Source organism: Oncorhynchus kisutch, unplaced genomic scaffold (genome assembly GCF_002021735.2).
Source record: "Oncorhynchus kisutch isolate 150728-3 unplaced genomic scaffold, Okis_V2 Okis09a-Okis19a_hom, whole genome shotgun sequence".
Taxonomy (NCBI): domain Eukaryota; kingdom Metazoa; phylum Chordata; class Actinopteri; order Salmoniformes; family Salmonidae; genus Oncorhynchus; species Oncorhynchus kisutch.
The window spans coordinates 7,362,164-7,382,589 of NW_022261985.1; the positions used below are offsets into that span (position 1 = coordinate 7,362,164).

General features: G+C 42.1%; 1 protein-coding gene across 1 annotated transcript in view; it reads right to left on the reverse strand.

Annotated features, from left to right (window-relative positions):
- LOC116360578 (voltage-dependent calcium channel subunit alpha-2/delta-4-like) overlaps window positions 1–20,426 on the reverse strand; it is a gene marked incomplete at its 3' end in the record, with an annotated part of 54,596 nt that overhangs the window by 5,883 nt on the left and 28,287 nt on the right. Inside the window, exons 13-22 of the mRNA XM_031815420.1 lie at window positions 19,809–19,889; window positions 19,493–19,654; window positions 18,994–19,065; window positions 17,093–17,154; window positions 16,903–16,970; window positions 16,299–16,344; window positions 15,981–16,078; window positions 15,793–15,886; window positions 6,514–6,606; window positions 1,590–1,607 (exon numbers count right to left, since the gene is read on the reverse strand). Of these exons, the coding sequence (XP_031671280.1) occupies window positions 1,590–1,607; window positions 6,514–6,606; window positions 15,793–15,886; window positions 15,981–16,078; window positions 16,299–16,344; window positions 16,903–16,970; window positions 17,093–17,154; window positions 18,994–19,065; window positions 19,493–19,654; window positions 19,809–19,889 (794 nt within the window). The remainder of the gene's footprint in view (window positions 1–1,589; window positions 1,608–6,513; window positions 6,607–15,792; window positions 15,887–15,980; window positions 16,079–16,298; window positions 16,345–16,902; window positions 16,971–17,092; window positions 17,155–18,993; window positions 19,066–19,492; window positions 19,655–19,808; window positions 19,890–20,426) is intronic.

A 20,426-nucleotide genomic window follows, 5' to 3' on the forward strand; every position in this document is an offset into this window, starting at 1 on the left:
CTGCAGGATTATAATCTACTGTCTTGGTCCTAGTTAAAATGACCTGCAGGATTATAATCTACTGTCTTGGTCCTAGTTAAAATGATCTACAGGATTATAATCTGTTTTGGTCCTAGTTAAAATGATCTACTGGATTATAATCTACTGTCTTGGTCCTAGTTAAAATGATCTACTGGATTATAATCTACTGTCTTGGTCCTAGTTAAAATGATCTACAGGATTATAATCTACTGTCTTGGTCCTAGTTAAAATGATCTACAGGATTATAATCTACTGTCTTGGTCCTAGTTAAAATGATCTACAGGATTATAATCTACTGTCTTGGTCCTAGTTAAAATGATCTACAGGATTATAATCTACTGTCTTGGTCCTAGTTAAAATGATCTACAGGATTATAATCTACTGTCTTGGTCCTAGTTAAAATGATCTACAGGATTATAATCTACTGTCTTGGTCCTAGTTAAAATGATCTACAGGATTATAATCTACTGTCTTGGTCCTAGTTAAAATGACCTACTGGATTATAATCTACTGTCTTGGTCCTAGTTAAAATGATCTACAGGATTATAATCTACTGTCTTGGTCCTAGTTAAAATGACCTGCAGGATTATAATCTACTGTCTTGGTCCTGGTTAAAAATGATCTGCAGGATTATAATCTACTGTCTTGGTCCTAGTTCAAATGACCTACAGGATTATAATCTGTTTTGGTCCTAGTTAAAATGATCTACTGGATTATAATCTACTGTCTTGGTCCTAGTTAAAATGATCTACTGGATTATAATCTACTGTCTTGGTCCTAGTTAAAATGATCTACAGGATTATAATCTACTGTCTTGGTCCTAGTTAAAATGACCTACTGGATTATAATCTACTGTCTTGATCCTAGTTAAAATGATCTACTGGATTATAATCTACTGTCTTGGTCCTAGTTAAAATGATCTACTGGATTATAATCTACTGTCTTGGTCCTAGTTAAAATGACCTACAGGATTATAATCTACTGTCTTGGTCCTAGTTAAAATGATCTACAGGATTATAATCTACTGTCTTGGTCCTAGTTAAAATGACCTACAGGATTATAATCTACTGTCTTGGTCCTAGTTAAAATGACCTACAGGATTATAATCTACTGTCTTGGTCCTAGTTAAAATGACCTACAGGATTATAATCTACTGTCTTGGTCCTAGTTAAAAGCTTTAACTAAACCAAAGTAGATCATTTTAAGATTGTTCTATACATCAGTTGGGGTCTATATCAGCTTCAATATGAGGTCCTAAACCTGGCATGAAAGGTCATCATTATAGCTGTAGCTGTGTGGGCTAATATAGTCTAAATGTCTGCCTTGGGGTAAATTGAGCCAATGGCAAATTGAGCAAATTGAAGGGTTTTCTTGTGTAATGCAAGGCATTATCGCTGGGATAGGATCTACAGGATTATAATCTACTGTCTTGATCCTAGTTAAAAGCTTTTCTTCTGCAAGGGATAGAGATGCAGAAGCCGGTCCATTGAAGCTTGCTTTTTGCAATGAAAATAAACCTTTAAGACCAAAATGAACCAAAATCAGGTCATTTTCTGTCATGTACTGACTTGGAGAAGACCTTTGGTCTGGAAACACAGGAGTTAGGAGGGTCACAGGTCACAAGAAGGGGTGAGGGGTATGTGGTAAAATACAGAGAGTTAGCCAGATTCAGAAAGCAACCATGTCAGAAGAACAATGTGTTGTTGAAGCAGTGTGTAGAGGGGAGAGTGGGGTGAATTGATCCATGTGGTAAATTGAGCCAAAGGGGTAAATTGATCCATGTGGTAAATTGAGCCAAAGGGGTAAATTGAGCCAAAGGGGTAAATTGAGCCAAAGGGATAAATTGAGCCAAAGGGGTAAATTGATCCAAAGGGGTAAATTGAGCCACCCTTGTTCTAGGAAACAATACACCACATGAATCATTTAACCAAATATTTAGGAAGAGGTGTTCATTTCATGGAGTCTGTGAAGGAAGAAACCACATGGAAAAAGGGGTAAGGAAGTTACAGTAGGTCAAAACCCAGACTTTCCCCGAGTCAAATGAATGTGCTGTTATACAGTAGTAATGCTGGTATCTAAAACTAAGTAGATCGTTTTAGGATTGTTCTATACATCAGTTGGGGTCGATATAAACTTCAATATGAGGTCCTAAACCTGGCATGAAAGGTCATCATTGTAGTTGTAGCTGCGTGGGCTAATATAGTCTAAATGTTTGCCTTGGGGTAAATTGAGCCAATGGCCATGGGGTAAATTGAGCCAATGGCCTTGGGGTAAATTGAGCCAATGGCCTTGGGGTAAATTGAGCCAATGGCCTTGGGGTAAATTGAGCCAATGGCCTTGGGGTAAATTGAGCCAATGGCCTTGGGGTAAATTGAGCCAATGGCCTTGGGGTAAATTGAGCCAATGGCCTTGGGGTAAATTGAGCCAATGGCCATGAGGTAAATTGAGCCAATGGCCATGAGGTAAATTGAGCCAATGGCCATGAGGTAAATTGAGCCAATGGCCATGGGGTAAATTGAGCCATTGGCCTTGGGGTAAATTGAGCCAATGGCCATGGGGTAAATTGGGCCAATGGCCATGGGGTAAATTGAGCCAATGGCCATGGGGTAAATTGGGCCAATGGCCATGGGGTAAATTGAGCCAATGGCCTTGGGGTAAATTGAGCCAATGGCCATGGGGTAAGTTGAGCCAATGGCCTTGGGGTAAATTGAGCCAATGGCCATGGGGTAAGTTGAGCCAATGGCCTTGGGGTAAATTGAGCCAATGGCCATGGGGTAAATTGAGCCAATGGCCATGGGGTAAATTGAGCCAATGGCCTTGGGGTAAATTGAGCCAATGGCCATGGGTAAATTGAGCCAATGGCCTTGGGGTAAATTGAGCCAATGGCCATGAGGTAAGTTGAGCCAATGGCCTTGGGGTAAATTGAGCCAATGGCCTTGGGGTAAATTGAGCCAATGGCCTTGGGGTAAATTGAGCCAATGGCCTTGGGGTAAATTGAGCCAATGGCCTTGGGGTAAATTGAGCCAATGGCCTTGGGGTAAATTGAGCCAATGGCCATGGGGTAAATTGAGCCAATGGCCATGGGTAAATTGAGCCAATGGCCTTGGGGTAAATTGAGCCAATGGCCATGAGGTAAATTGAGCCAATGGCCATGGGGTAAATTGAGCCAATGGCCATGGGTAAATTGAGCCAATGGCCATGGGTAAATTGAGCCAATGGCCATGAGGTAAATTGAGCCAATGGCCATGAGGTAAATTGAGCCAATGGCCTTGGGGTAAATTGAGCCAATGGCCATGAGGTAAATTGAGCCAATGGCCATGAGGTAAATTGAGCCAATGGCCATGAGGTAAATTGAGCCAATGTAAGTGTTTTCTTCCCAGGCGTAAGGTACCATCTCTGGGATATGAGGTAACAACAGGGCCTGTGTTAAAAGTGATTCAAAATCACAAAGGGTTTGTTAGGTATTAAGCCTGTGTTAAAAGATGCATAAAAAAAAATAATTAAAAAAAGCAATTGTAACGAATTGTGTTTAAGAAACAAAGATAAGACATGGTTTTAAATGGTAGTGGTAATATTTTCATTCTGTATGCCCTGACCAGAGGAGGCTGCTGAGGGGAGGACGGCTCATAATAATGGATGGAACGGAGCGAATGGAATGGCCTCAAACACATGGAAACCATGGAAACCATGTGATTGATATATGTGATACCATTCCACTAATGTCGCTCCAGCCAGTACCACAAGCCTGTACTCCCCAATTAAGGTTCCACCAACCGCCAGTGGACCCGGCAGTACCTTCATCACCCACTAGAGGGTGATGAAAGTCCACAGGAGCATATTTCTGAAGGTAATATCAATTCAAGGGGCTATAGGTCATATCAATTCAAGGGGCTATAGGTCATATCAATTCAAGGGGCTATAGGTCATATCAATTCAAGGGGCTATAGGTCATATCAATTCAAGGGGCTATAGGTAATATTAATTCAAGGGGTTATAGGTCATATCAATTCAAGGGGCTATAGGTCATATCAATTCAAGGGGCTATAGGTCATATCAATTCAAGGGGCTATAGGTCATATCAATTCAAGGGGCTATAGGTCATATCAATTCAAGGGGCTATAGGTCATATCAATTCAAGGGGCTATAGGTAATATTAATTCAAGGGGTTATAGGTCATATCAATTCAAGGGGCTATAGGTCATATCAATTCAAGGGGCTATAGGTCATATCAATTCAAGGGGCTATAGGTCATATCAATTCAAGGGGCTATAGGTCATATCAATTCAAGGGGCTATAGGTAATATTAATTCAAGGGGTTATAGGTCATATCAATTCAAGGGGCTATAGGTCATATCAATTCAAGGGGCTATAGGTCATATCAATTCAAGGGGCTATAGGTCATATCAATTCAAGGGGCTATAGGTCATATCAATTCAAGGGGCTATAGGTCATATCAATTCAAGGGGTAATATCTCCACAAAGGAAACAACCCAAACACGTCCCTCAGCAATAAGAGCAATAACCCGGCCATCCCTGTCCACCTGAGTCGGCAAGTTCCTTTTCAAAACAAATTTCAAATCAAACGGTTGGGTCCCAAATGCTTCTAAACCAGAGTCCATAGGGCCTATATAATACACTACCTCTAAACCAGAGTCCATAGGGCCTATATAATACACTACCTCTAAACCAGAGTCCATATATAATACACTACCTCTAAACCAGAGTCCATGGGGCCTATATAATACACTACCTCTAAACCAGAGTCCATAGGGCCTATATAATACACTACCTCTAAACCAGAGTCCATAGGGCCTATATAATACACTACCTCTAAACCAGAGTCCATAGGGCCTATATAATACACTACCTCTAAACCAGAGTCCATAGGGCCTATATAATACACTACCTCTAAACCAGAGTCCATAGGGACTATATAATACACTACCTCTAAACCAGAGTCCATAGGGCCTATATAATACACTACCTCTAAACCAGAGTCCATAGGGCCTATATAATACACTACCTCTAAACCAGAGTCCATAGGGCCTATATAATACACTACCTCTAAACCAGAGTCCATAGGGCCTATATAATACACTACCTCTAAACCAGAGTCCATAGGGCCTATATAATACACTACCTCTAAACCAGAGTCCATATATAATACACTACCTCTAAACCAGAGTCCATAGGGACTATATAATACACTACCTCTAAACCAGAGTCCATAGGGCCTATATAATACACTACCTCTAAACCAGAGTCCATAGGGACTATATAATACACTACCTCTAAACCAGAGTCCATAGGGCCTATATAATACACTACCTCTAAACCAGAGTCCATAGGGCCTATATAATACACTACCTCTAAACCAGAGTCCATAGGGCCTATATAATACACTACCTCTAAACCAGAGTCCATAGGGCCCGGTCAAAAGTACTGCCCATATGGAATAGGGTAGCGTCTGGGACTCAGTCAGTCTCCAGGCTGATATCTTCAGACCCATCAAACACAGAGCCTCCTAATGGACCCTGTAGACACTCTAGACATACACCTGTTAAGGTCAACAAAGAGCTGCTGGCCCACAACTCCCCCTCACAGAGGAGAATTACACAATGAGTGACGGGAGCAATCAGATGACTGATAACTAGTGGGATTATGTTGCGGTGTCAGTCACTCAGACTAAACCCTGCCTGGCAGGAGGGCACTGCCAGGGAAGAGTCCTGAAGAGCCCTAACAAGGACAGTTACTAGAGAGATAAGAGTCTCTCTGAGATTAGAGTAGGCTATAGAAAGACTAGTCCGTTTCTACAGACAGACTGAATAACAGAGAAAATCTCCTTTTGGCAGGTAGGGGTTTATAGCAATCCTGCTACAGTCATGGTATCTTCTGACTGTTATACTGTAGAAAGGACTCACCCACCCACCCACCCACCAACTCACTCATCCACTCACTCACTCACCAACTCACTCACCCACCAACTCACTCACCAACTCACTCACTCACCAACTCACTCACTCACCAACTCACTCACTCACCAACTCACTCACTCACCAACTCACTCACTCACCAACTCACTCTCTCACCAACTCACTCTCTCACCAACTCACTCTCTCACCAACTCACTCTCTCACCAACTCACTCTCTCACCAACTCACTCTCTCACCAACTCACTCACTCACCCACTCACCCACCCACCCACCAACTCACTCAACAGCTCACTCACTCACTCACTCACCCACCAACTCACCCACCCACCAACTCACCCACCCACCAACTCACCCACCCATAATAAATGTAGCCACCTATGTAGAGCAGAGACAACCCAGTAAAACAACAGATGACAACCCAATGTGTTTCAGTACTGTAGGTAACCCAGTGTGTTTCAGTACTGTAGGTAACCCAGTGTGTTTCAGTACTGTAGGTAACCCAGTGTGTTTCAGTACTGTAGGTAACCCAGTGTGTTTCAGTACTGTAGGTTTGACTTACTTGGCAACGCGTTTCTCAATGCCCACGTATCTGGTGACCCTCATCAGACCAGACCGGGTGCCCAGGAACGCAGTCTCCACCCCCTCGTCCATACTGAACACACAGAGGAGAGACAAGGAGGGGCAGTAACACTACGGCTGAAAACCAGACATACATTCAAATCTAAACAAGGATGTAGAGCATTTATCAACAGATAATAAATATGGGATATATTGGTAGTATGGTACGTTACAGTACTGTTACCAACCCAGATGGAGTATAGTAGTGGAGTAGTATGGTACGTTACAGTACTGTTACCAACCCAGATGGAGTATAGTAGTGGAGTAGTGTGGTAGTGTGGTAGTATGGTACGTTACAGTACTGTTACCAACCCAGATGGAGTATAGTAGTGGAGTAGTATGGTACGTTACAGTACTGTTACCAACCCAGATGGAGTATAGTAGTGGAGTAGTATGGTAGTATGGTACGTTACAGTACTGTTACCAACCCAGATGGAGTATAGTAGTGGAGTAGTATGGTAGTATGGTACGTTACAGTACTGTTACCAACCCAGATGGAGTATAGTAGTGGAGTAGTATGGTAGTATGGTACGTTACAGTACTGTTACCAACCCAGGTGGAGTATAGTAGTGGAGTAGTATGGTAGTATGGTACGTTACAGTACTGTTACCAACCCAGATGGAGTATAGTAGTGGAGTAGTATGGTACGTTACAGTACTGTTACCAACCCAGATGGAGTATAGTAGTGGAGTAGTATGGTACGTTACAGTACTGTTACCAACCCAGATGGAGTATAGTAGTGGAGTAGTATGGTAGTGTGGTAGTATGGTACGTTACAGTACTGTTACCAACCCAGATGGAGTATAGTAGTGGAGTAGTATGGTAGTATGGTACGTTACAGTACTGTTACCAACCCAGATGGAGTATAGTAGTGGAGTAGTATGGTACGTTACAGTACTGTTACCAACCCAGATGGAGTATAGTAGTGGAGTAGTATGGTACGTTACAGTACTGTTACCAACCCAGATGGAGTATAGTAGTGGAGTAGTATGGTAGTGTGGTAGTATGGTACGTTACAGTACTGTTACCAACCCAGATGGAGTATAGTAGTGGAGTAGTATGGTAGTATGGTACGTTACAGTACTGTTACCAACCCAGATGGAGTATAGTAGTGGAGTAGTATGGTACGTTACAGTACTGTTACCAACCCAGATGGAGTATAGTAGTGGAGTAGTATGGTAGTATGGTACGTTATAGTACTGTTACCAACCCAGATGGAGTATAGTAGTGGAGTAGTATGGTAGTATGGTACGTTACAGTACTGTTACCAACCCAGATGGAGTATAGTAGTGGAGTAGTGGAGTAGTATGGTAGTATGGTACGTTACAGTACTGTTACCAACCCAGATGGAGTATAGTAGTGGAGTAGTGTGGTAGTATGGTACGTTACAGTACTGTTACCAACCCAGATGGAGTATAGTAGTGGAGTAGTATGGTAGTATGGTACGTTACAGTACTGTTACCAACCCAGATGGAGTATAGTAGTGGAGTAGTATGGTAGTATGGTACGTTACAGTACTGTTACCAACCCAGATGGAGTATAGTAGTGGAGTAGTATGGTAGTATGGTACGTTACAGTACTGTTACCAACCCAGATGGAGTATAGTAGTGGAGTAGTATGGTAGTATGGTACGTTACAGTACTGTTACCAACCCAGATGGAGTATAGTAGTGGAGTAGTATGGTAGTATGGTACGTTACAGTACTGTTACCAACCCAGATGGAGTATAGTAGTGGAGTAGTATGGTAGTATGGTACGTTACAGTACTGTTACCAACCCAGATGGAGTATAGTAGTGGAGTAGTATGGTAGTATGGTACGTTACAGTACTGTTACCAACCCAGATGGAGTATAGTAGTGGAGTAGTATGGTAGTATGGTACGTTACAGTACTGTTACCAACCCAGATGGAGTATAGTAGTGGAGTAGTATGGTAGTATGGTACGTTACAGTACTGTTACCAACCCAGATGGAGTATAGTAGTGGAGTAGTATGGTAGTATGGTACGTTACAGTACTGTTACCAACCCAGATGGAGTATAGTAGTGGAGTAGTATGGTAGTATGGTACGTTATAGTACTGTTACCACTGGTGTGGTAGTGTGGTAGTATGGTACGTTACAGTACTGTTACCAACCCAGATGGAGTATAGTAGTGGAGTAGTATGGTAGTATGGTACGTTACAGTACTGTTACCAACCCAGATGGAGTATAGTAGTGGAGTAGTATGGTAGTATGGTACGTTACAGTACTGTTACCAACCCAGATGGAGTATAGTAGTGGAGTAGTATGGTAGTATGGTACGTTATAGTACTGTTACCAACCCAGATGGAGTATAGTAGTGGAGTAGTATGGTAGTATGGTACGTTACAGTACTGTTACCAACCCAGATGGAGTATAGTAGTGGAGTAGTATGGTAGTATGGTACGTTATAGTACTGTTACCACTGGTGTGGTAGTGTGGTAGTATGGTACGTTACAGTACTGTTACCAACCCAGATGGAGTATAGTAGTGGAGTAGTATGGTAGTATGGTACGTTACAGTACTGTTACCAACCCAGATGGAGTATAGTAGTGGAGTAGTATGGTAGTGTGGTAGTATGGTACGTTATAGTACTGTTACCAGGTGGAGTATAGTAGTGGAGTAGTATGGTAGTATGGTACGTTACAGTACTGTTACCAACCCAGATGGAGTATAGTAGTGGAGTAGTATGGTAGTATGGTACGTTATAGTACTGTTACCACTGGTGTGGTAGTGTGGTAGTATGGTACGTTACAGTACTGTTACCAACCCAGATGGAGTATAGTAGTGGAGTAGTATGGTAGTATGGTACGTTACAGTACTGTTACCAACCCAGATGGAGTATAGTAGTGGAGTAGTATGGTAGTATGGTACGTTACAGTACTGTTACCAACCCAGATGGAGTATAGTAGTGGAGTAGTATGGTAGTATGGTACGTTATAGTACTGTTACCACTGGTGTGGTAGTGTGGTAGTATGGTACGTTACAGTACTGTTACCAACCCAGATGGAGTATAGTAGTGGAGTAGTATGGTAGTATGGTACGTTACAGTACTGTTACCAACCCAGATGGAGTATAGTAGTGGAGTAGTATGGTAGTATGGTACGTTACAGTACTGTTACCAACCCAGATGGAGTATAGTAGTGGAGTAGTATGGTAGTATGGTACGTTACAGTACTGTTACCAACCCAGATGGAGTATAGTAGTGGAGTAGTATGGTAGTATGGTACGTTACAGTACTGTTACCAACCCAGATGGAGTATAGTAGTGGAGTAGTATGGTAGTATGGTACGTTACAGTACTGTTACCAACCCAGATGGAGTATAGTAGTGGAGTAGTATGGTAGTATGGTACGTTACAGTACTGTTACCAACCCAGATGGAGTATAGTAGTGGAGTAGTATGGTAGTATGGTACGTTACAGTACTGTTACCAACCCAGATGGAGTATAGTAGTGGAGTAGTATGGTAGTATGGTACGTTACAGTACTGTTACCAACCCAGATGGAGTATAGTAGTGGAGTAGTATGGTAGTATGGTACGTTACAGTACTGTTACCAACCCAGATGGAGTATAGTAGTGGAGTAGTATGGTAGTATGGTACGTTACAGTACTGTTACCAACCCAGATGGAGTATAGTAGTGGAGTAGTATGGTAGTATGGTACGTTACAGTACTGTTACCAACCCAGATGGAGTATAGTAGTGTAGTAGTATGGTAGTATGGTACGTTACAGTACTGTTACCAACCCAGATGGAGTATAGTAGTGGAGTAGTATGGTAGTATGGTACGTTATAGTACTGTTACCACTGGTGTGGTAGTGTGGTAGTATGGTACGTTATAGTACTGTTACCAGGTGGAGTATAGTAGTGGAGTAGTATGGTACGTTATAGTACTGTTACCAGGTGGAGTATAGTAGTGGAGTAGTATGGTAGTATGGTACGTTATAGTACTGTTACCACTGGTGTGGTAGTGTGGTAGTATGGTACGTTACAGCACTGTTACCACTGGTGTGGTAGTGTGGTAGTGTGGTACGTTATAGTACTGTTACCAGGTGGAGTATAGTAGTGGAGTAGTATGGTAGTGTGGTAGTATGGTACGTTACAGCACTGTTACCACTGGTGTGGTAGTGTGGTAGTATGGTATGTTACAACACTGTTACCAACCCAGATGGAGTATAGTAGTATGGTATGTTACAGCACTGTTACCAGGTGGAGTATAGTAGTGGAGTAGTATGGTAGTGTAGTGGTGTGGTAGTATGGTACGTTACAGCACTGTTACCAACCCAGATGGAGTATAGTAGTATGGTATGTTACAGCACTGTTACCAGGTGGAGTATAGTAGTGGAGTAGTATGGTAGTGTGGTAGTATGGTACGTTATAGTACTGTTACCACTGGTGTGGTAGTGTGGTATGTTACAGCACTGTTACCAACCCAGATGGAGTATAGTAGTGGAGTAGTGTGGTATGTTACAGCACTGTTACCAACCCAGATGGAGTATAGTAGTGGAGTAGTGTGGTAGTGTGGTAGTATGGTATGTTACAGCACTGTTACCAACCCAGATGGAGTATAGTAGTGGAGTAGTGGAGTAGTGTGGTAGTATGGTAGTATGGTATGTTACAGCACTGTTACCAACCCAGATGGAGTATAGTAGTGGAGTAGTGGAGTAGTGTGGTAGTGTGGTAGTATGGTAGTATGGTATGTTACAGCACTGTTACCAACCCAGATGGAGTATAGTAGTGGAGTAGTGTGGTAGTGTGGTAGTATGGTACGTTACAGCACTGTTACCAACCCAGGTGGAGTATAGTAGTGGAGTAGTATGGTAGTGTGGTACATTATAGTACTGTTACCACTGGTGTGGTAGTGGAGTAGTGTGGTAGTATGGTATGTTACAACACTGTTACCAACCCAGATGGAGTATAGTAGTGGAGTAGTATGGTAGTATGGTAGTGTGGTAGTGGAGTAGTGTGGTAGTGTGGTAGTATGGTATGTTACAACACTGTTACCAACCCAGCTGGAGTATAGTAGTGGAGTAGTATGGTAGTGTGGTAGTGTGGTAGTGAAGTAGTGTGGTAGTGTGGTAGTGTGGTAGTATGGCAGCATGGTAGTATGGTAGTATGGTAGTGTGGTAGTGTGGTAGTATAGTAGCATGGTAGTATGGTATGTTACAGCACTGTTACCAACCCAGATGGAGTATAGTAGTGGAGTAGTATGGTAGTGTGGTATGTTACAGTACTGTTACCAACCCAAATGGATTATAGTAGTGGAGTAGTATGGTAGTGTGGTAGTGTGGTAGTATAGTAGCATGGTAGTATGGTAGTGTGGTAGTGTGGTAGTATAGTAGCATGGTAGTATGGTATGTTACAGTACTGTTACCAACCCACATGGATTATAGTAGTGGAGTAGTATGGTAGTGTGGTAGTGTGGTAGTGAAGTAGTGTGGTAGTGTGGTAGTGTGGTAGTGTGGTAGTATGGCAGCATGGTAGCATGGTAGTATGGTAGTGTGGTAGTGTGGTAGTATGGCAGCATGGTAGCATGGTAGTATGGTATGTTACAGCACTGTTACCAACCCAGATGGATTATAGTAGTATGGTGGTATGGTAGTGTAGTGGTGTGGTAGTGTGGTAGTATGGTAGTATGGTAGTATGGTAGTGTAGTGGTGTGGTAGTGTGGTAGTATGGTAGTATGGTAGTGTGGTAGTGTGGTAGTATAGTAGCATGGTAGTATGGTAGTATGGTAGTGTGGTAGTGTGGTAGTATAGTAGCATGGTAGTATGGTATGTTACAGCACTGTTACCAACCCAGATGGATTATAGTAGTGGAGTAGTATGGTAGTGTGGTAGTGTGGTATGTTACAGTACTGTTACCAACCCAGATGGATTATAGTAGTGTGGTAGTGTGGTAGTATAGTAGTATGGTAGTGTGGTAGTATAGTAGTGTGGTAGTGTAGTGGTGTGGTAGTGTGGTAGTATCGTAGTGTGGTAGTGTAGTAGTATGGTAGTGTGGTAGTACAGTAGTATGGTAGTATGGTAGTATGGTAGTATGGTAGTGTGGTAGTGGAGTAGTGTGGTAGTATGGTATGTTACAGCACTGTTACCAACCCAGATGGATTATAGTAGTATGGTGGTGTGGTAGTGTGGTAGTATGGTAGTATGGTAGTGTAGTGGTGTGGTAGTGTGGTAGTATGGTAGTGTGGTAGTGTGGTAGTATAGTAGCATGGTAGTATGGTAGTGTGGTAGTGTGGTAGTATAGTAGCATGGTAGTATGGTATGTTACAGCACTGTTACCAACCCAGATGGATTATAGTAGTGGAGTAGTATGGTAGTGTGGTAGTGTGGTATGTTACAGTACTGTTACCAACCCAGATGGATTATAGTAGTATGGTAGTGTGGTAGTGTGGTAGTATAGTAGTATGGTAGTGTGGTAGTATAGTAGTGTGGTAGTGTAGTGGTGTGGTAGTGTGGTAGTATCTTAGTGTGGTAGTGTGGTAGTGTGGTAGTATAGTAGTATGGTAGTATGGTAGTGTGGTAGTGGAGTAGTGTGGTAGTATGGTAGTATGGTAGTATGGTAGTGTGGTAGTATGGTAGTATGGTAGTGTGGTAGTGGAGTAGTGTGGTAGTATGGTAGTATGGTAGTGTGGTAGTGGAGTAGTGTGGTAGTATGGTAGTATGGTAGTATGGTAGTGTGGTAGTGGAGTAGTGTGGTAGTATGGTAGTATGGTAGTGTGGTAATGGAGTAGTGTGGTAGTATGGTAGTATGGTAGTATGGTAGTATGGTAGTGTGGTAGTGGAGTAGTGTGGTAGTATGGTAGTATGGTAGTATGGTAGTGTGGTAGTGTGGTAGTGTGGTAGTATGGTAGTATGGTAGTGTGGTAGTGTAGTAGTATGGTAGTGTGGTAGTATAGTAGTATGGTAGTGTGGTAGTGGAGTAGTATGGTAGTATGGCAGCATGGTATGTTATAGCACTGTTACCAACCCAGATGGATTATAGTAGTATGGCAGCATGGTATGTTACAGCACTGTTACCAACCCAGATGGATAGAACATCATGTCTGTCTGGTAGGACTCTCCATGTGACCACAGAGAGTGGTGGTACTGTGCAAGTGTAGTGTAGTAGTGTGGTAGTGTGGTAGTGTGGTAGTATAGTAGTGTAGTGGTGTGGTAGTGTAGTGGTGTGGTAGTGTAGTAGTATAGTAGTGTAGTAGTATAGTCGTGTAGTAGTGTAGTGGTGTGGTAGTGTAGCAGTGTAGTAGTATAGTAGTACAGTAGTATCGTAGTGTAGTAGTGTAGTAGTGTAGTAGTGTGGTAGTGTAGTAGTATAGTCGTGTGACTGTGTAGTAGTATAGTAGTGTAGTAGTATAGGCGTGTGACTGTGTAGTAGTGTAGTAGTATAGTAGTGTAGTAGTATAGGCGTGTGACTGTGTAGTAGTGTAGTAGTATAGTAGTGTAGTAGTATAGTCGTGTGACTGTGTAGTAGTGTAGTAGTATAGTAGTGTAGTAGTATAGTCGTGTGATTGTGTAGTCGTGTAGTAGTATAGTAGTGTAGTAGTATAGTCGTGTGATTGTGTAGTAGTGTAGTAGTATAGTAGTGTAGTGGTGTAGTGGTGTGGTAGTTTAGCAGTGTAGTAGTACAGTAGTATCGTAGTGTAGTGGTGTGGTAGTATAGTAGTATAGTAGTGTAGTAGTGTAGTAGTATAGTAGTGTAGTAGTATAGTAGTGTAGTGGTGTAGTTGTATAGTAGTGTAGTAGTATAGCAGTGTAGAAGTATAGTAGTATAGTGGTGTAGTAGTATAGTGGCGTAGTAGTGTGGTAGTGTAGTAGTGTGGTAGTGTAGTAGTGTAGTAGTATAGTAGTGTGGTAGTATAGTAGTATAGTAGTGTAGTAGTGTGGTAGTGTAGTAGTGTAGTAGTACAGTAGTGTAGTAGTACAGTAGTGTAGTAGTGTAGTATTATAGTAGTGTAGTAGTGTAGTAGTATATTCGTGTGGTAGTGTAGTAGTGTAGTAGTATAGTAGTGTAGTAGTATATTAGTGTGGTAGTGTAGTAGTATAGTAATGTAGTAGTGTAGTAGTGTAGTAGTATAGTAGTGTAGTGGTGTGGTAGTGTAGAAGTATAGTAGTATAGTGGTGTAGTAGTATAGTGGTGCAGTAGTATAGCAGTGTAGTAGTGTAGTAGTATAGTAGTGTGGTAGTGTAGAAGTATAGTAGTATAGTGGTGTAGTAGTATAGTGGTGCAGTAGTATAGTAGTGTAGTGGTGTAGTGGTGTGGTAGTGTAGACATATAGTAGTATAGTAGTGTAGTAGTATAGTAGTGTGGTAGTGTAGAAGTATAGTAGTATAGAAGTATAGTGGTGTAGTAGTATAGTGGTGTAGTAGTATAGCAGCATAGCAGTGTAGTAGTGTAATAGTATAGTAGTGTAGTAGTATAGTAGTATAGTAGTGTAGTAGTATAGTAGCGTAGTAGTGTAGTAGCATAGTGATGTAATAGTATAGTAGTATAGTGGTGTAGTAGTATAGTAGTATAGTGGTGTAGTAGTGTAGTAGTGTAATAGTATAGTAGTGTAGTAGTATAGTAGTGTGGTAGTGTAGACGTATAGTAGTATAGCAGTGTAGTAGTATAGTAGTGTGGTAGTGTAGAAGTATAGTAGTATAGAAGTATAGTGGTGTAGTAGTATAGCAGTATAGTAGTGTAGTAGTGTAGTAGTATAGTGGTGTAGTAGTGTAGTAGTATAGTGGTGTAGTAGTATAGCAGTATAGTAGTGTAGTAGTGTAATAGTATAGTAGTGTAGTAGTATAGTAGTATAGTAGTGTAGTAGTGTAGAAGTATAGTAGTATAGAAGTATAGAAGTATAGTGGTGTAGTAGTATAGTAGTATAGTAGTGTAGAAGTATAGTAGTATAGAAGTATAGTGGTGTAGTAGTATAGCAGTATAGTAGTGTAGTGGTGTAGTAGTATAGTGGTGTAGTAGTATAGCAGTATAGTAGTGTAGTAGTGTAATAGTATAGTAGTGTAGTAGTATAGTAGTATAGTAGTGTAGTAGTATAGTAGTGTAGTAGTATAGTAGTGTAGTAGTGTAGTAGCATAGTGATGTAATAGTATAGTAGTATAGTGGTGTAGTAGTATAGTAGCATAGTGGTGTAGTAGTATAGTGGTGTAGTAGTGTAGTAGTGTGGTAGTGTACTAGTGTGGTATTGTAGTATCCATGGTAATTACCCAGATGGGTTGAGCATCAATGCTGTCCAGTAAGCCTCCATGGGGGCTGTGACCACAGCATCAAACAGAGTCTGTCTCAACAGTTCCTCATCACCTATAGACCATGAATGAGATTCTTGTTAAAGGTCAATCTAAGGCTCTTTTCTGAAATGGCGTGTTAATATCTGAATGTACTGTGGGGGGCTCACACTCCAGATCAGGTTCCTTCCCTGTGAGGTATCGAAACACAGCCTGGAGCTGGGTCAGCTTGCGGTGGTGAGGGTCAATGTCTGTCTCACAGTAGGTCCTGTAGACAGACAGACAGACAGACAGACAGACACACACACACACACACACACACACACACACACACACACACACACACACACACACACACACACACACACACACACACACACACACACACACACACACACACACACACACCAGTAATAGTGTACCAGTCAGGTCATAGCTTGCTGGTGAGTGAAAGAATAGGGAGAGAAACTGATTCGTCAGACACTCACCACTCATTTGCGATGGACACATCTGGCTGCATCAGGTCATTGAGGCCTGTGGATGAAAACAAGTTATAACACCCTGGTTTAGTAGTTAAACTGCAGAGGCCTGTGGATGGACACAAGTTATAACACCCTGGTTTAGTAGTTATACTGCAGAGGCCTGTGGATGGACACAAGTTATAACACCCTGGTTTAGTAGTTATACTGCAGAGGCCTGTGGATGGACACAAGTTATAACACCCTGGTTTAGTAGTTATACTGCAGAGGCCTGTGGATGGACACACGTTATAATACCCTGGTTTAGTAGTTAAACTGCAGAGGCCTGTGGATGGACACAAGTTATAACACCCTGGTTTAGTAGTTATACTGCAGAGGCCTGTGGATGGAAACAAGTTATAACACCCTGGTTTAGTAGTTATACTGCAGAGGCCTGTGGATGGAAACAAGTTATAACACCCTGGTTTAGTAGTTCAACTGCAGAGGCCTGTGGATGGACACACGTTATAACACCCTGGTTTAGTAGTTATACTGCAGAGGCCTGTGGATGAAAACACCCTGGTTTAGTAGTTAAACTGCAGTGTTTGTTGTTCAGGTGAGACAGACGACTTACCTTCCCTAACAGACACGTTCCCAATGAAGATATATTCTCCGTGCCCTCTGGTCAGCACCATGCCAAGACTGTAGAGACACACCCATTACACGTTTACACGGTTTCCATTGTTTTTTCTCCACATTATATCTGTTTATGAGACGTCTACATAGAAGAAGAATGTTACGTTGTCTGTGTTGATTGGACCAACCTGAACGGAGTCTCGTTGATGGTTGTGTAGAAGTAGTCATTCTTCAGGAACATGACTCTTCTCTGGTAGGGGAATAAACAGCTCTTAAAGGTGGTAGTCGGCTCTATGTAGTGTCACCTTGTACTGGGTCTACTGCAGTGTTAATAACTATGTAATGTCACCTTGTACTGGGTCTACTGCTGTGTTAATAACTATGTAGTGTCACCTTGTACTGGGTCTACTGCTGTGTTAATAACTATGTAGTGTCACCTTGTACTGGGTCTACTGCTGTGTTAATAACTATGTAATGTCACCTTGTACTGGGTCTACTGCTGTGTTAATAACTATGTAGTGTCACCTTGTACTGGGTCTACTGCTGTGTTAATAACTATGTAATGTCACCTTGTACTGGGTCTACTGCTGTGTTAATAACTATGTAATGTCACCTTGTACTGGGACTACTACTGTGTTAATAACTATGTCATGTCACCGTGTACTGGGTCTACTGCTGTGTTAATAACTATGTAATGTCACCTTGTACTGGGTCTACTGCTGTGTTAATAACTATGTAATGTCACCTTGTACTGGGTCTACTGCTGTGTTAATAACTATGTAGTGTCACCTTGTACTGGGTCTACTGCTGTGTTAATAACTATGTAGTGTCACCTTGTACTGGGTCTACTGCTGTGTTAATAACTATGTAATGTCACCTTGTACTGGGTCTACTGCTGTGTTAATAACTATGTAATGTCACCTTGTACTGGGACTACTGCTGTGTTAATAACTATGTAATGTCACCTTGTACTGGGACTACTGCTGTGTTAATAACTATGTAATGTCACCTTGTACTGGGACTACTGCTGTGTTAATAACTATGTAGTGTCACCTTGTACTGGGTCTACTGCTGTGTTAATAACTATGTAGTGTCACCTTGTACTGGGTCTACTGCTGTGTTAATAACTATGTAGTGTCACCTTGTACTGGGTCTACTGCTGTGTTAATAACTATGTAATGTCACCTTGTACTGGTCTACTGCTGTGTTAATAACTATGTAATGTCACCTTGTACTGGGACTACTGCTGTGTTAATAACTATGTAGTGTCACCTTGTACTGGGTCTACTGCTGTGTTAATAACTATGTAATGTCACCTTGTTCTGGGTCTACTACTGTGTTAATAACTATGTAATGTCACCTTGTACTGGGTCTACTGCTGTGTTAATAACTATGTAATGTCACCTTGTACTGGGACTACTGCTGTGTTAATAACTATGTAATGTCACCTTGTACTGGGTCTACTGCTGTGTTAATAACTATGTAATGTCACCTTGTACTGGGACTACTACTGTGTTAATAACTATGTAGTGTCACCTTGTACTGGGACTACTGCTGTGTTAATAACTATGTAATGTCACCTTGTACCGGGTCTACTGCTGTGTTAATAACTATGTAGTGTCACCTTGTACTGGGTCTACTGCTGTGTTAATAACTATGTAGTGTCACCTTGTACTGGGACTACTGCTGTGTTAATAACTATGTAGTGTCACCTTGTACTGGGACTACTGCTGTGTTAATAACTATGTAATGTCACCTTGTACTGGGACTACTACTGTGTTAATAACTATGTAATGTCACCTTGTACTGGGACTACTGCTGTGTTAATAACTATGTAATGTCATATTGTACTGGGTCTACTGCTGTGTTAATAACTATGCTGTGTTAATAACTATGCTGTGTTAATAACTATGTAATGTCATATTGTACTGGGTCTACTGCTGTGTTAATAACTATGCTGTGTTAATAACTATGCTGTGTTAATAACTATGTAATGTCATATTGTACTGGGTCTACTGCTGTGTTAATAACTATGCTGTGTTAATAACTATGCTGTGTTAATAACTATGCTGTGTTAATAATAACTTACCCCTTTCTCTACAGTGGCTCTGACGTCTAAGGACAGAGTACCTGTCTCTCCTTTTACCATGGCAGTTCTCAACTGGAAGGAAAATACACACGGCCACAATCAGAGACGGTCTTCTGTGGCTGTGAATAAGAAGTGTGAAAGTGTGTGTGTGTGGTCTGTGTGTGTGTATATGTGTGTGTGTGTGTGCGCCTGTGTGTGTGTGTGTGTATATCTGTGTATATGTGTGTGTGTGTGTATATATGTGTGTATGTGTGTGTGTGCCTGTGAGTGTGTATGTGTGTGTGTGTATATATGTGTGTATGTGTGTGTGTGCCTGTGAGTGTGTATGTGTGTGTGTGTGTGTGTGTGTGTGTGTGTGTGTGTGTGTGTGTGTGTGTGTGTGTGTGTGTGTGTGTGTGTGTGTGTGTGTGTGTGTGTGTGTGTGTGTGTGTGTGTGTGTGTGTGCGTGCGTGTGTGTGTGTGTGTGTCTGTGTCTGTGTGTGTGTGTGTGATTACTCACCGTCTCATCCGTGTCCTCCCACTCCACCTCAGCCAGATCAACACTGTTGTAGTTGGGTTTTGGCTTCAGCTTCTTTCCCTCCTTATACAGAGGTCGGAGGTCAGGGTGGGCGAGGATATAACCGTTGTTGGTGTTGAGGAAGGCGTAACCATGGACACCCAGCTATAGGAGACACACAGGGAGACATGGATCTCATGAAAGAGGGGTCAGAGAGTTCAGACAGTCGTTAAGGTGCAGTACAGAGCAGACAGCTCTATAGAAGGACATCAAAGACGACAGGAACGTGTTGTCCATAGAGGTGAAGGGTTGTTGGTACCTTGTATCTAGGAGCCAGCCTCATCAGTTCTCTCAGAGGGACGTCAGTCCCCACCACCCCCAGCAGAATACCATGAGACAGCTGGACGCAGAAAGACAGAGAGACACAGAGAGACAAGGATGGGTGCATTAGCCTACAGGACCATGAGACAACTGGGTGCAGAAAGACAGAGAGACACAGAGAGACAAGGATGGGTGCATTAGCCTACAGGACCATGACTCAGCCCCGGCCTGTCATTAATTGCGTTGTTGATTTAGCTCCACTCTAGGGTATGCATCCCAAACGGAACCCTATTTCCTATATAGTGCACTACTTTAGACCAGAGCCCTATTTACTATATAGTGCACTACTTTAGACCAGAGCCCTATTTACTATATAGTGCACTACTTTAGACCAGAGCCCTATTTACTATATAGTGCACTACTTTAGACCAGAGCCCTATTTACTATATAGTGCACTACCTTAGACCAGAGCCCTATTCCCTATATAGTGCACTACCTTAGACCAGAGCCCTATTCCCTATATAGTGCACTACCTTAGACCAGAGCCCTATTCCCTATATAGTGCACTACTTTAGACCAGAGCCCTATTCCCTATATAGTGCACTACTTTAGACCA